The 13,979-nt window shown below is 34.2% G+C and overlaps 1 protein-coding gene across 2 annotated transcripts in view; it reads right to left on the reverse strand.

The window, feature by feature from the left end:
• ABCB1 (ATP binding cassette subfamily B member 1) overlaps positions 1 to 13,979 on the reverse strand; it is a 223,087-nt gene that overhangs the window by 55,444 nt on the left and 153,664 nt on the right. For both annotated transcript variants that reach the window (XM_057504470.1, XM_036911836.2), the window contains exons 5-7: positions 13,103 to 13,151; positions 10,920 to 11,111; positions 10,337 to 10,508 (exon numbers count right to left, since the gene is read on the reverse strand). In XM_057504470.1, coding sequence (XP_057360453.1) covers positions 10,337 to 10,508; positions 10,920 to 11,111; positions 13,103 to 13,151 — 413 coding nt within the window. The remainder of the gene's footprint in view (positions 1 to 10,336; positions 10,509 to 10,919; positions 11,112 to 13,102; positions 13,152 to 13,979) is intronic.

Below are 13,979 nucleotides of genomic sequence, written 5' to 3' on the forward strand. Positions count from 1 at the left end.
AAATGTTGAACATTGGTGAGGAGTACACTGGGGTTGATTGCACTACTCCTTTTTCTTTTTCTTTTGTAATAGCTTTATTACTGGGATATAATTCACATACCATGCAATTCACCTATTTAAAGTGTAAAATTGAGTGGGCTTTAGTAATTCACAAAGGTGTGTGACAATACCATAACCAATTTTCAAACATTTGTCATCTTCTCCACAAAGAAACCTAAGTGCTGCTATCAGAGGCCCCTATCAAAGGGCCCAGATCTCAGCTGCAGCGGCACTGGAGTGAGCAGGGTCCAGTCAGTGAAGTTTGTCCTACCTGAGTCACCAAAACTGAAGGACTGGGAAAGTTTTCCTTTCTTCCCTTCAGGGTATTTTGCTGTTCGAACAATTAAAATGGATATAAGACAGATTAAAAGAAGAAAAACAGACAAGTTTAATAATATCTATGCCTCCTGTATACCTGGGAGAGACTCAGGAAAACTGAGCAATTCCCTAAATGGCCAAAGCTATCTTCAGCTAAAAACAAGAGTTTGGGGCAGGGAGTCACTTCTGGGAGGTCACCAGGAAAAGCACAGTAAGGGTACTGGGCAAAGGATTAAGGGTGCTATTTGTACCTGGAATGCCTAAGTAGTCAACCATCTAACAGAAAATTACACACAAGCAATTAATAATAAAACTGATTACACTCTTTCAGTAGAAAATTGTAAGCATTTGTGGACTCATCTGTGTAAATAATATCAGTCTATTCCTTCCGGCCACAAAAAGCTCATGGTTGTTGTGTTTTAACAGTGCATTTCCTCCTTTGCTGTGTGTGAAAGTAAAAGGAGCTGTGATGGATGCAGGTGAGTGAAAGCAAGTGGACGTTTCCTGGCTGTGTTCGTGTGCAGACGCTGTGCTGAAAATGTACCTAAATTCTTTGGTACCCAAAGCGATAACCCACTGATACATGAGACTTCCTGGCCTCCCAAAGCTAATGAAGGGGAGCAACATACTTTTACTGATTGTACCTTTTAGTCATCACCTCCAAATCCTTCCATTCTTCCTCACCCCAGCACTTTCTGTCTCTATGGATTTGCCCATTCTGGACCTTTCATATATATAGAATCATGCAATTTGTGGTCTTTTGTGACTGGCTTTCAATTAGCATAATGTTTTCATATATCCATTTCATGGACAGATAATATTCATTTTAAGGATAAACCACATTTTATTTATCCATTCATCAATATAGAATCATGCAATTTGTGGTCTTTTGTGACTGGCTTTCAATTAGCATAATGTTTTCATATATCCATTTCATGGACAGATAATATTCATTTTAAGGATAAACCACATTTTATTTATCCATTCATCAATTGATGGACATTTATATTATTTCCACTTTTTCGCTAATAGGAAAAATGCTGCTCTGAACAGTGTGGGCTTATGTTTTCATTTCTCTTGGTTTCTTTCATCTAGGAGTGGAATTTCTGGGTTATATGGGAACTCTGTGTTTAACCTTTTGAGAACTGCCACAGTTTTCTAAAGTGGCAGCACAATTTTAACCTCCTATCAGCAATGTATGAGAGTTCTGATTTCTCTACATTTTTGTCAACACTTGTTATTGTCCATTTTTATAACACTATCCATCCTAGTGAGTGAGATATGGTACCTCACTGTGGTTTGGGTTTGCATTTTGCTGATGACTAACAATGTTGAACATCTTTTACATACTCATTGGACATCTGTAAATCTTCTTCAGAGAAATGTCTAATCAGATAGTTTTTTGTCCATTTTAAAATTTGCGTTCTTTGCTTTTTATTATTGAGTTTTAAGTCTCCTTTATATAGTCTAGATATAAATCTCGTACCAGATATATGACTTGGAGATATTCTCTAATTGGCTTAAAATTAAGCATTTATAAATTAAGTACTACTAACATTCAAGGAAATAAAACAGAAACTAATCCAAATTCTATTCAAATTCACAAAATCTAGGATAAACTTTGGTAAACAAAAGGTTTTGTTTAGTTTAATTGGTTTACCAACATAGACTGGTTTAATTAAAATAGAGTTACCAGCATGATATATAATGCAGATAAACAACTACCTGGGCTTAATAATCAAATTCATGTCAACTCTGTTACAAAATTTGTCAGCAAGAAAACAGCTTATGATCATAGCTGACTTTGTTTAATGTCACATGATGTTTCATGGGTTATTTAGCATAAATATTCAGTAGCAGCAAACTACACAGATCTAAGAAGGATAAAAATGCCTTAGGTAATCTTTTTAGCAATAATTATGTATTACGGCATGTATACTTAAAAATAGCTTGCAAAATCTTTTTGCAACTTGAAACTTTAGAGTTTTCCTAAGTAAAATGGAAATTTACTTGACATCTAAATAATTTTCAAATAACATAAAATAGTGAAACATTAATTACAGAACATAAGTTTATCTACTTTTTGGTTTCCTTTTAACAGAGAAACCAATTAACAGACCAATTGATTCAATAAACCTGGCTCTTCTTGCCTTCTATGACCTTCCATAATTATAACCATATGTTTTAGAAAGGCTACAATAAAATCTTCAGTAAGTGTTTTTGCTTTGTTTTTTAAAAGATTGTATGTGTTGAAAGAAAAAAACCCTCTGAACTACTCTGAGGGATATAAAAAGTCAACTTCCTCTGTTCCTCCAATATAAAATAGAATGGTGATATTTCCATTATTACATTTATCCACATAAGCTATGGAAAGTATCACTAACTCATTTCTTCTTCCAAAGGCTGCTAATTTCCTCACAAAGCCTACTTATATTAGTTTGAGATATATGAAATTGTTATTTCTCTAAGGCATAAGCTGTCTAATTTTGTATTACTCAATCTAGTAATATTTTTGACACTAAAGATATTTTGACTTTCATCTTTGTTCCATTTTTCCATTTCCCAATGTAGTTTTTTGTTTTGTTTTGAGGTAACTTATACTTTTTTGGGAAGGGATAATTATGGACTCACATGCAGTTGTAAGAAACAGTAGTGAGATCCCACATACCTATAAAGAAAAGAGAGATAACAGGGCCAAAACTGAGTCACTTGTACTAAGCCCCATGTCAGCAGACTTACTATCTAACCTAATTGCAGTTGGAACCTCTCCCAGGAATATGGCCTTTCACCAGTCAACCTGAAACTACATGATCAGTACTTGCTGAGGTAACCTGCATGATAGATCCCTACCCTTTCCCCAATGGAAGATAACCCCACTTGAAACAATCCACTCTTTGTTAGAAAACTTGTTTTTCTAACCCCTCTGTCAATAAAACCTTCCTTTTGTACAGCTCCTCAGAACTCCTAATTGTTAAAAGGGATGCTGCCTGATTCATGAATCACTGAATAAAGCCAATTAGATCTTCAAATTCATTTGGCTGAATTTTGTCTTTTAACATACTTGTCATGAAACACAGTCTTCATCTAGTGTTATCCAAAAGTAACATCATGAAAACTACAGAGCCATACCCCAATCCGGAATGTAACAGTTAACATTAACTCATCAATGTTATCCAGTTTACCAGTTTTACATGCACTCATGTGTACATATTTAGTTCTAAGCACTGTTATCACCTATCGTGTGCCATGTGACTACAGTCATGATACAGAACAAGTCCATCAGGGGGATCCCTTGGTGCTACCCTTTACAGCCAGTTATCTCTTTCCCTATTCCTCAACTCTCTTTCCCTCCTCACTACCCATAAGCCCTAAAAACCACTAGTTTGTTCTCTTATCTGTTATTGCTATTTCAAGAATATATATAAATAGAATCATATGGTACATAAGCTTTTAGAATTGTCTTTTTTCACACAGCAAGCTCTGTGGAGATTCCTCCAGGTTGTTGCATGTATCAATAGTTCCTTCCTTTTATCAACAGGTAGTATTCCATGGTACGGATGTACCATAGTTTAATTTTTCACTTGCCGAAGGACATCTGGGTTTTTGTGGGTGTTTCTTTTTTTTTTTTTTTTTTTCCCTATTACAAATAAAGCTGCTATAAACATTTGAATACAGGTTTTTATGTGTCATAATTTTCTCTCAGATAAATGCTCAGGACTACCACTGCTGGACTGTATGGTAACTGCATGTTTAGTTTCTTAAGAAACTGCAACAAACTGTTTTCCAGAATGGCTTTACCATTTCATATTCCTACCAGCCATCTATGAGTGATCCAGTTTCTCTGCATTTCATCAGCATTTGGTGTTTTCATCATTTTTTATTTTAGCCATGGACATATGTGTAGTTGTATCTCATTGTAGTTTAATTTTGCTTTTCACTGATGGCTAATGATGCTAAAGAACTTTTCATGTGCTTACTTGCCTTTCCTTTCTGATGAATGTCTATTCACGTCTTTTGCCCCTTTCTCTAATTGGTTTTTTTGAATTTTTACTATTGAGTTTTGAGAGTTCATTATATGAACATTAGTCCCTTGTCATGTATGTGGTTTTCATGTACTTTTTTCCCAGTCTATAGCTTGTGCTTTCATCATATGGCTTTCACAGAACAATAAATTTTTATTTTGATGATGTTTAATTTATAAGCTTTTCTTTTAAAGGACTGAGATTTTAGTGTCAAGTCTCAAAACTTTCTGCCCAGGCCTGGATTCCAAAGATTTTCCACTATATTGTTTTCTAAACATTTTAGTGCTTTCCATTTTACATATAAGTCCATGACCCACTTTCAGTTAATTTTTACATAGAATGTGAGGTTTAGGTTGAGATTGTTTTATTTTATTTTGTCTGGATGCCCATCTGCTCCAGTACTATTTGTTGAAAAGGCTATTATTGCTCCACTGAATTGTTTTTCTATATCTTATTTTTCTCACCTTATTTTTCTTTTTCAAGATTACTTTAGCTATTTTAAGGCCTGTGTCTTTCCACATAAATTTTAGATTAAGCTTGCTTGTCTATGTCCACAAAAAAATCTTACTGGAACTTTTTATAGGAAATGCCCTAAACCTACAGATCAGTTCAGGAAGAACTGATGTCTGAGAATTGACACAGTGAGTTTTATAATCCATGAACACACTGTATCTCCATTATTTAGCCTTCATATCTTTCATCAGCATTTAATATATTTTCAGCACATAGATTCTATACTTTTTGTAAAGTATATGCCTAAGTATTTAATTTTATACTTATACCAGATACAGTTGATCTGGTATCCTGTGTCCTTTCCAAACTTATTATTAGTTTTAGAAAACTGTAGACTATTTGGGATTCTCTATGTAGAAAATTATGCTCTCTGTGAATATAGTTTTATTTCTTCCTTTCTCATCATATACCTTTTTTTTTTCATGCCCATTGCATTGGCTAGAAGTTCTAATACTTTGTTGAAAAAGAGTAGTGAGAGCAGACATCCTTGTATTCCTATTTCCAGTTTTAGAGGGAAAGCATTCAGTCTTTCACTGTTAAGCAGGATATTAGCTGTAGGGTTTTTTAAGCTGATCTTTTATCAAGTTGAGATAACATCCCTCTATTCTTGTACTTGCGCCTTTTTTCTTTTTTAATCAATGGGTTTTGGATATTGTCTAATATTTTTTTCTCTGTCAATTGATATGATCAGTTTTTCTTCTTCAGCTTGTTGACATGATAGATTGCATTTGATTGACTTTCAAATGTTGTACCAGCCTTGCATAGCTGAAATAAATTCCACTTGGTCATGATGTATTATTCTTTTTATGCATTGCTGGATTTGGTTTGTTAATGTTACTGAAGAATTTTTATTCTTAGTCTATGAAGGGTATTAGACCTACAGTTTTCTTTTTGTATTAATTTTGTCTGTTTTTGGTATCAGGGTAATACACGCCTAATAAAAAGAATTGGGAAGTGTTCCCTCTTTCAAAGTTAGGAAGAGGAAGAATTCTTTCTTCTGGAGGAGTGTATAAAATTGGTGTTAATTCTTTAAATGTCTGGTAGAATTTTCCAGTAAAATTATCAGGGCATAGAAAATCCCTTTTCAGGAGCCTTTAAATTACAAAATAAATTTATTTAGTGATTATATGGTTATTGAGATTATCTATTCATCCTAATTGAGTTTTCATAGTTTGTACTTACTAAAGAGTTGATTTCTAAGTTTTCAAATTTATGATAAAAACTTTTTCATAGTAATCCTTTATTATCTTTAAATGTCTGCATGATTAGTAGTGATATCTTTATTATTGACACTGTGATTTGTCTTTATTTTTATCATGCTAATTTTGATTTTTTTTTGAAGAATCAGCTGTTTCACTAATATTCTCTATTATTTTTCTATTTTTCAATTTCACTGATTTATACTCTTACCTTTATTGTTTCTTCCTCCTGCTAGCTTTGGTTTTATTTTGCTCTTTTTTCCTAGTTTTTTAAGGCAGGAAATTGTATTACTGATTTGACACCTTTCCTCACTTCTAAGGTAACCATTTAATGTTACAAATTTCCCTGAGCACTTATTTAGTTGCATTGCAAATATTTTGACATTGTGTTTTTGTTTCCATTTAGTTACATAAATATTTTCCTTTGAAACTTAACCTTTATGATTCATGGATTATTTATTTATTTTTAAAATGTATTGTTTAACTCCCACATGTTTAGAGATTTTCTCATTGTCATTCTATTGGTTTCTAATGTAATGTAGTCTGAGAAAACACTTTAAGGTATCAATTATTTTAAATTTCTTCAGGTTTGTTTTATAGTCCAGGATATGACCCATATTGAAAAATGTTTAATGTATATCCTGTTGTTGAGTAGAATATTTTATTAAGTATTAATTAGATTCTATTGGCTGATTGTGTTGATCAGATCTTCTGTTTCTCCCTAAATTTCTCTAGTAGTTCTATCAATGCTGAGGAGGGGATGCTAAAGTCTTCACCCGTAATTGTGATGTTTATATTTCTCCCTTCAGTTCTCTCAGTTTTTACTTCATGTATGTTGAGACTATCTTATTTAGTGCATATGCATTTAAGGTATTTATGTCTTTGTGGTGGATGGATCCCTTTTGTCATTATGTAATGTTCTGCTTTTTTCATAGTAATTTTTTAATTCTGGAGTCTACATTATCAGATACTAAATAGCTACTCTTGTTTTAAATGAATGTTTGTAAGGTTTATCTTTTTCCATCGTATTCCACTCTACTTATGTTGTTTAATTTGAAGTAAGTTTCCTGTAAACAGGATACAGTTGAGACATTTTTTTAAATCCACTCTGCCAATTTCTCCCTTGACTAGTATATTTAAACTATTTGTATTTAAAATTATTAGTGATATGTTAGCAGTAACATTTATCATTTTTTTACTTGTTTTCTATTTGTTTCATCAGGTTCTCATTCCTCTTCTTTTTTCTTCTCAATATAGTTTTAGGATTCCATTCTGATTTACTTATAGTGTTTTTAAATATTTCTGCTTGGGCTTCCTAATGGTTGCTCTATTATAATATTCACATATGACTTATGATGACATCAACATTTCACCATTTATAATTGTTGCTTCAGTCATCAAATATGATTTAGAAATCTCCTGAGGAAAAGGAAAGCCTATTTTATATGTCCAAATTTCTGATCTTTCTGTTGTTCCTTTTCCCTTCCTGATGCTCCAAAATTATTTCATCATTCCCTCCTGTTTGAAGAACTTCATCTAGCCAGTCTTTAACATATCAGTAGGTATGCTGTCAGGAAATTATTTACCTTTCCTTGACCTGAGATTCACTAACACTGCTGAAGAGCAGTTCTACCAGACACAGTGTGCACAGCTGATGGTTTCTTCTTTTCAGTACTTGGAAAGTATTTTGCCCCTTCCTTCTGGCCTTTCTGGCTTCAGATGAGAAATATGTTGTCATTCAAATTAGTATTCCTCTATAAGTAATGTGTTGTTTCTGTCTAGCTGATTCAAGATTTTTTTCTTTAGTATTAAGTAGTTTAATTATGATGTGCTTTGGCATGGATTTCTTTGGGTTTATCCTGTCTGGTATTAGCTCAGCTTCTTGGATCTGAAGGTTTTTCTTTCACCAAATTTTGGAAGTTTTCAACCATTATTTCTTCCAATACTCCTTCAGTCCCACTCTTTTTCTCCTCTTCTTTTGGGACATTAAGGGTAACAAATGTTAAATATTTTGTTATTGTCTCACACGTCCCAGAGGCTCTTTTTATATCCTCACTGTTTCAGTGTGGATGAATTCTAGAATTCTATCTCCAGATACACTGATTCTATCCTGTCATTTCCACACAATGAGTTTGAGCCTATTCATCATGATTTTTTATTTTCTGCTGTTGTATCTTTCAGTTCTTGCATTTCCTTTTATTCTTTTTCATAACTTCAATTTCATTTTTTGATAAAATATTCTCTTTTTTTATTTTGTTTCAATAATTTATAATTGATTACTGACGCATTTTTATGATGGCTATTTCAAAATCCATGTCAAAGAATTCTAACATCTGACTTTTCTCAGTTTTGGTATCAGTTACCGTTTTATCATTTGAGTTCTGATTTTCTTGGTATAATAAATGACTTTTTATTTTACCAAGGACATTTTGTCAATTTTGTTAAGAAACTCTGGGTCCTACATAACTCTTTCATTTCAGCAAGCAGTTATCCTGTTCGGATTGAGCATGTCATTCTTGGCCTACTTTTATGAGCTGTGGCTCCAGTGGCAGTTTTCTAGTCAGAGCCTTCATGCTGTTAGTTTGGGCAGTGTGGTTAATCTGAAGCTAGTGGGGCTCCTACTGACTCTTGTGTAATGGTTTCTGGTACCTGACCCCTCTAAGCACCCCAGTGTCTCTGGGCAGGGGAAGAGGTTAGCTGGTGCACAAGTCTAAAGAGACTTCCTGGACCAGGGAGCTTGCTGTACCTGGGTCCTTTCCTGTTCTTTCCTCTGGCCCTGGTGTCTCTGGGAGAGCTTCAAGTGTACAGGGACAAAGACTTTTCCCACACTGGGCCACATTTCTTCTTTAGTATTTCTAACAACCAGAAAATATAAGAAATTTGGATGAAATCACCAAAAGTTTATGACAGAATGAAGATTAAAATTTGGGTCTCCAGCAATAAGCTTAAGATTCCATTACTTAAATATAGTATCTGAAGTAAACATATAATTATTAAGATAAAATTACTATCTGTTTTCCTAACCTAATTAGAAAGGACATCAATCCAGTTTTCAGCAAATACTAGTATGAAGAGTTTGCTACCTGACTTCCTTAATAGCCTAGTAATCAGGGAAAAGAATTCACACACAAATCTTTTACCAAATACTTCAGCTAACTGATACAGAGATGCAGTTTAACCACTAAGAAAGTCTATTTTAACATAGGTTAAACACTGTTACTTTCAGCAACAAATTAAGAGTCCTCAGAACTTAACTGCTTCCTCTGTTAAACAGATAATACCTATACTTCACAAAGATAATATGTATTTGCCTGACATAATAGATGTACAATAAATGATAGTTATTATTTGTAATAACAAAATAAATAACCTACAGGGTAAAAATTCTAAAATTCCTTAATACTTATAACCTCATTTATTTTATGTTAGGTTCAGCTTTGGTTGGCCCTCCATTATTTTATTTCCTTTTGCCACATGCAATTTGTAGTGTGTGTTGAACCCAACAGAAATTACATATGAGCCAATTTCTCCACTGCCACTCATTCATCAAATCAGCTTAAAATGAACACCAAACCCAGCCTGGAAGGGTTCATTATTATAAGGTCATCAGAGGCATATGTGCAGAGGTGAGAAGGGCCATTTGTACTGCTTTGCTTTTGTGATTAGGAGAGAAAACTGCAGGCTTGGGATTTATATGCATATGGGACTAGAAAGTATCTAGTTTTTAAAAATGATTTTCATACCCATAGATTTAAATATGTATGAACACAAAATCATTTATAACAACAAATTACAAATAATAAAACTGTTAAATCAATTTACAAATTAAAATCTACCAAATCATTTAAATCAATCATGTTAACTGAATGGGACATATTTGTTGTTCACTAACTTGAATTTCCACATGTGAATGTGGAATTGTCTACTAGATAACATGGCTCTTTCAAGAGTTCAGCATGTCCTTTATATGAAGGCAGAGGACAGATTTCTGTCTCATTCCTTCCACAAATATTGACATGGCCCAGGATAGCATGGTGTCTGGGCTGGTATAAGACTTAGTGAAATTGAATCTGCTTATTCTCACTGAATTTAAACAGATGACTTAAAACCAAATTTCAAGTAGAAAGTCAGGGTCACCCATGTAATAAAAAGGCCTTCTACTGGGGGTGGGAGGGGGGGTTACAGCAGAATGGTTAATTCACATTTGAATCCAGTTCAAACTCTGGATTCACAGGCTTCACCTACCTTTGCCCAGAGGGCAGCTGATATACCAAGAACAGGACTGATGGCCAGAATCACAAGGGTTAGCTTCCAACCACGTGTAAATCCTACTATAAAACCGGTGAAGAATGCTGCTAATGACTGAAAGAACATTCCAATTTTGTCACCAATTCCTTCGTTAATTTTGGAGACATCACTAAAAGAACAGATAGTGTCAGAAATAAACATCAGGATTGGGAACACAGAACTTTTCTCCTGAGCCCAGTTGGTTTGTTGTTTTGTTTGAGTGTGGGGTAATTAGATTAGAGCCGAGATCTCGCACAGATTTCCCCAGGAGTATTATAGTGGCGCTCTACTGCACACTCTCAAGATGTTTTCAATCCCGCAAGTCCAACCCCTCCTTCAGTGCTAGTCATGCAGGTCCCCTCATCCACGCCTGGGTACTGGGAACAAAACGATGCATAAGACAGAGGCACTGCTCAGAAGGAATCGTCTCATAATCACTTCTGAGTGATGCATGAACATCTTCTAACAGCTCTGATGAATTTCTTCCCTTTTAATGAGAATACAAACCTCGTCTGAGTTAAACATAAAACTAGGTACTTACTCTGTGAGCCGGGTGTTAAGTTCCCCAACATCATGTACATCAAACCAGCCTATCTCCTGTCGCATTATAGCATGAAAAAATTGTTTCCTAATTCTGTACACTTGTCTTCCAGCTGCCAGGCACCAGAATGAAACCTGGATGTAAGCAGCAACGAACACACCAGCACCGATTCCACTGTAGTAACAGGCGTACCTGAAAAACAAGGACACACTCGCACTGGTCTCTAATCACTGCAGCTTTCCCTAGCACGTTGTTCACTGCTGCCTTTTCCATTACCTGGCTATCTCGCCATCCTTAATAAGAAGGGGTTTTAACAAGCAGAGCTGATGGCTGACATCCAACTATGTCTGTGCCAATATAGCAGAATGGTTAAGAATGTGGTTTCTGGTTTGCCTCAAATCCCAGATCTTCACTTAACTGCTACATAATCTTGGGCAAGCTGCTTAACCTTTCTTTTCTGACTGGTAAAATGGAGATTAGAGTAGTAACACAGTAATGCAGGAAATACACTGGGGCCCGTGCCCAGCACATAGTAAGTGCCCAGAGAATGCCACTTATTGTGAAATACTCATGTGGTCCCTTGAAGCCCCACAGAATCAGGTAGGAGCTACCATTGAAGCCCTGTCTACCTATATAACCCAGTATCAGTTGGTGAGCACTTTGGGGTGGTTTCTGCACATTGGGAAATGGACAGAAGTGACAGAACTTGCCAAAAAATGGAACCAAGAGATGGAAATGGTTCCCTGGTCTTTTCGGCTATTAATCTGGTAGAGCTTAAATGCCAAAAGACAACTAAAATAAAAAGTACTTTTACATCATCTGTCAACTGGCCATTGTGGAGAATACTAAAATTCCTAATGAATTAGTAGTTCTTTGGTTTAAACGCTAACAATGAAAGACATAAGCATCTTCTAAAACCAGACCCTTGACCATCTGGAATGCTGAATTTGTGTTTCCTCACTCTGACTCTTTATCTTTAAAAAAATCAAACAACTGTTGTTCTTCACTAAGCAATGAATTTTTAGGTTAAAGACAAACATTCTAAATGAAATAAGGAATTCCAATAGTCCCACTTTTTAAAGTTCACTATTTGCCATCTTTAAATAAAAATGCTTAGTGAACCATGCTGAAGCTGTAAAAATGGCTATGCAATAACCACACAGTCACTGATATTACAGTTTACAACTCAGTGTTAACCCAGCAGGAATCGTGGTAAACATAGCTTCCCTAAGCTGCACCCTGTAATTTACAAAGTAGTTTCAGGGAAGATATAATTAGAATAATAGTGTATTTCATTACTCAATAATTATTATCTAAGTGTTAATGATACAGTAAGAGATAGCTACAAAGAAACCCCATTTAACACACTTAACAGAATGAGTTAATGTATTTTAAACCATCAGTTTATGGTTACTCAAATAAAGAATATATATTTATACTTAAGCACTAAGAGATAATTATAAGACATTCTGTTTCATTTTGCCCAATAAAAAAATATTCTTCCATAGGAATATTTGAAGATACTTGTTCTTCTCATCTTTCAAAATATGATCAAGTATTTCTGTTTTCCTCAAATTTGTGAGATTACTTACAGGATAATGTGCAATTATTACCCTCTGGTTCACCAGCTCATACCTTTGGATCTCAAATAATAAGCTGTTCTGGGAACAGACTTCAAGATATGTAAATCATTAATAAAAGCTTTCTGAGATGAGTTAAGGTTCTAAGGACTATATTTATTCCAGAATTTTTTTTGTTTCATTGTTTAGAATTAGATGCATTTGTTAAAAAATCAAAAAGGCCTGTTGACTGCATCATCATATCATGACTATAAACATACAATAAGTGAACTAGTAATTATAAATCCAAGGCAAATAACAGGAGTCTTAATTAAACATTTTAAATGGCCACGTTGAACTCTTCTCCTTTCCCTGTATATGATATTCTGTATTTAGCAATGCAGACCTAAGTCTAATTTAGACTGAACACTAACTTTAGTATATTTTATGCAGCAAATTCTTTCCTTAAAAAAAAATTCTGCATGTATCCTCCTAGAAAACCAACAATGACATTGCTCTCCACAAAGCGTTGAATCTTTGTTATAATAATGCAAAATTTTAAACAATACTACAACAGGATTGAGAAACAAAAACTTAACAATAGTAAAGAAAATGTCTAATTACGTGGTCATCTTCTCCTCCAGAATCCTGGCAAAATCTGTAAAGTTGATACCTAGGCCACCAAAAAAAAAAACATATACCATTATATTTCTTTGTTCTCCACAAAAATAAGCATATAAAAATGAATCAAACTTGTATTGTTAAACAATTTACACAATAACAGGTCAAACTGGTACAGTTTTACTTGTGTGCAAGCATTGTGGCATCCATGCAAATGTTCATGACTGGTCATGTACAACCACACACATACTAAATTCAATGAAGCTTATTTATTAGAGGAAACTCATATCTATTAAGAAGCAGTCCATCAGCAAGAATACTGGTGTCCTTGAAATAAAATATTTTGTGAATATCACTCCAAGAAGACAGAAAAATCATTACTAGGGTCTCTGTCCTGATAAATATCAGCACACTAAAGCACTATGACACGAAAACACTTAGTCTTAAAAATCTAACACTCCATTTCTCCAGTTGTTATTTTTATTTAAAAAATATAAAATACAAAGAGTAATGAATATCAGTGAACTTATCAGGCAGTATTAGCAAATGTTAACGTTATGGATTCATTAAAATTTCAACATCCATGCAGACATATAATAACCACTGTTCCATAGTTTGGTGTGTATTTTTTCAGATGTATTTTCTATATGCATGTATACACACACACGAATACACATACATACATTTCCTTTAAAAAACAGAATCACAGGGCAAATTTTCACATATATATATATATAAATGTATCTCTACTTTTCCACAGTTTCATCTATTTCAGTTGTTCCTGCTATTTTATTGTTACAAACAATGCTGCGGTAACCATACCCATGCATGTTATACATATATGGCTAGTGCTTCACAGGATAAATTGTCATAAGATTGC

The sequence above is a fragment of the Manis pentadactyla genome, chromosome 7, assembly GCF_030020395.1.
Source record: "Manis pentadactyla isolate mManPen7 chromosome 7, mManPen7.hap1, whole genome shotgun sequence".
In the NCBI taxonomy this organism is placed as follows: Eukaryota; Metazoa; Chordata; class Mammalia; order Pholidota; family Manidae; genus Manis; species Manis pentadactyla.